Source organism: Nannochloropsis gaditana, assembly GCF_000240725.1.
Source record: "Nannochloropsis gaditana CCMP526 unplaced genomic scaffold scaffold444, whole genome shotgun sequence".
NCBI classification, from domain to species: Eukaryota; class Eustigmatophyceae; order Eustigmatales; family Monodopsidaceae; genus Microchloropsis; species Microchloropsis gaditana.
Window position 1 is genome coordinate 1 of NW_005803509.1, and position 3,012 is coordinate 3,012.

General features: G+C 51.8%; 1 protein-coding gene across 1 annotated transcript; it reads left to right on the top strand.

Moving 5' to 3' along the window:
- Window positions 1-563: 563 nt before the first annotated feature.
- NGA_0163300 (ketose-bisphosphate aldolase class-ii family protein) lies at window positions 564-3,012 on the top strand (the record flags this gene model as incomplete). Its single annotated transcript, XM_005854615.1, has 8 exons — window positions 564-572; window positions 1,120-1,246; window positions 1,406-1,529; window positions 1,655-1,724; window positions 2,073-2,133; window positions 2,275-2,420; window positions 2,546-2,659; window positions 2,926-3,012. The coding sequence occupies 8 exons, from the start codon at window positions 564-566 to the stop codon at window positions 3,010-3,012; spliced, it is 738 nt and encodes a 245-aa protein (XP_005854677.1).

Below are 3,012 nucleotides of genomic sequence, written 5' to 3' on the forward strand. Positions count from 1 at the left end.
TTTTTTTTTTTTTTTCCCATCTCTGTAGGTGAGATCATGTAGGACAGAGGCAAAAGGGGGGAAGGGGAGTGTGGAGACAGGTGAAGATTTTGATCCAATACCATTTTAAAAAGGCGTACTCTGATGAGCGGTAAAACAATAGAAAGCACATGTACATAAGTGTGAATATTGTGCAAAATTGTGTATTTTTCTTTGCGTCTGGAGAGGGTCGAGCGGACTGAGTGCGCTGGCGTATGCGTATCGCTCAGCTCGCCATTAATTCATGTCGTAATTTATTTTGCCAGCTGGAGCAACACCTTCCATGCCTCGTGTATGCAGCTATATCTCTGCGAAAAGGGATATGGCAGATATCCCTGTGGCTGAGTACACAAACACGTCATTTATGTTTTTAACACTGCTTTACGAACCCTTCAAGATTCCAAACTTCATCAACGCAACCACCTCCCGCTCCTCACGCTCTAATAATTATTTCTACAAATAATTGAACGATCAATGATGCTCCAAAAGGCCCCTTGATCGGTTTGCGCTGAAGGAACAGAAATGTGTCGTCATTTGTAACAAGAATGCTCGACGTAAGTGTTCGGACGGATGCCCGGACAGGAGGACTTGTATTGTCAACTCCCTCACTACCTCAGCTATATTCCACCCTTTTCCTTCACGGTCACAGAAAGCTCAACCTTCCCTAACGGAGAATCGCCCCGCAGCCGTGGCATTTTAAAAGTGTGGTGACATTGCTATTGTTGCATATATTTACCTGATTCATAGTTATGATGTCGTACATTGGCAGCCGGGCGCAGACAAGCAGAAGGCTTTTAGGATGCCAAGTTTGGAAAAATTGCCCAGAAAGTGTATTAACGCAACGGCAACAGCAGCATATGCATCTAGCACGGGTTTTCTCAGCCTTTGCGCGGAGAAACAAGCTGCACGTCTGCTCCCCGAGGTCCACCCTGTCGTACCTCCGGGCTCCGCCCCCTCGACTGCCACGTCCTCCCTCTCGACCGCCCTCCGCGCCCCTCTCTCACTCTTCGGCCTCATCGACTCCGGTAGGGAAGCCAGTCGCTCTGCTATGCATTTGATGCCTGAATTCCCACCATTTGCCTCCCCTCATCACCCCCACAGCCTCTCCCTCTTGAGACGCTGCTATCCACGCTACCCCGACCTCCATCATCGTTTCTGCCAGAAATTCAGGAGCACCTCCGGCAATCGACGCGGGGTGGCAGACGCAGAAAGCTGGTGGTTGTCGATGGTAAGCGAATCTGCACCCCGACTGTCGCGAGGAAGAAGGGCCTGTCGACGCTGATTGAGTAGCAAGAACAGGGGCTACACGCGACCCCCATGCCTCATGAACAAAATGTGACATAACGGTCCCATCCCAATCGCGCGTCTTCTCCTTCCTTCTTCACAGATGATCCCACCGGCACGCAGAGCGTGCAAGGCTTTCCTGTGCTGTCGGAATGGACCGCGGAGGCTCTCGCTCGGGAGATCGAGGATGATAGCACCCCAGGATTCTTTCTCCTTTCGAACATCCGGTGTGCAAGGCCGTGCTGGAGGGGAAGATGGGCTGTAGGGAGGGGAAGGATGGAAGTGATACGCTTTCCTTCAGGAAAATATCTCAATGGTCTCACATCTCGTCCTTTGGGCTCTTTCCCTGTAGGGCTTTGTCAGCAAGAGACGCCGAGCACGTCTTGCGGGAGATTCGGACGGGCCTCGACGCCGCGCTCAAGGTACCCATCCTCTTGCCCGTTTCGTGTACTAGTCTTGGTTCAGATTCCTCAAAGACTCCCTTTTACCTACTCCTGCTCCCTGTTCGACCCTCTCCTGTGCTTTTTCCTCCTCTTTGGCAACTCGCACGCTCGCTCCTGCTTCTTTTCCTGGTTGTCTGCTCTTCGACTTCTTGTGTTTACGATTCCTGCTCTTCTGAGATCCTCTTCTTGTGCTGCACTGTTTTTGCTCCTTCTACCGCATCTATCTTTGGCTGTTCATCCGTACTTCACGAGTGCCAGCTGACTCGCCCATGCTACGTATGTCTCGGAGGAATTTGACCACTCTCTGACTCGATCATCCACATGCAGCGGCTGAATCGCTCTGAAGACTCGGTAACAATCATTTCTCGCTCGGACTCGACCTTGCGTGGTACGTGGCGTTCTCCCTCTTCTCACTTCTGACTGTCCAAGAGAGAACATGGTTGCCATCCATCCATGACTTCTTTCCCTCTCACCCCTTTTCCCCTTTCCTTGTCCGATCGCCCTTCCCCTTCCCTCCGGGCCCGAACAGGACATTTTCCTTTGGACGTCGAGGTCCTTTGTCCGCATCCTCCCCTCGATAAAGAAGGGACTGGATCGCAAGGAAGGATGCTTTGCGGAGGAACCAGTGTCTTGACGCTGGTGGCACCCTTTTTCCAGGCAGGGGGTCGGATGACGGTATGCCACGCTTTCCATCCTCAGGTCTTTGTCCCGTATTTGCTGTCGCCGTCCTCCACGAGCCGATGAATTTTGTACCCTGAAGCCATGCCCTCTTCTCCCTGTCCTTCCTCTTTTCTGAGTAGATCAACGACGTGCATTACATGACCACCTCCCCTGCCTCCGTCCTTCCCGTGCACCTGACGCCGTTTGCGCAGGACAAGGCCTTTGGGTTCTCCACCTCGAACCTGAAGGATTGGGTAGGTCCAATCAGACAGCTCTCTCACTTCTATCTCTACCTCCCTTCCTCCCTCCCTCCCCCCCCTCCCTCCCACGTATTCCCCTACCTATCTGCCTCTTTCTTGTTATTACGTCCAAATTTGGGCGTGACATGAAATGCACTTTGATTTTTAAGAATCGCAACCACAAAAGGACATTTGAAGGGAAAAGTGAAGGACATTGAGTAAGAGTAAAGGACCATGAAAAAGAGGACAACATGCTGTTATAATCTTATGACTCCTCGTAGGTCGCACAGAAGCTTGGAGGAGGCGTGAAGGCCGAAGACGTGGCTAGTATCACCCTAGACGACATCCGGTGCGTGTCAGTCTCTTAA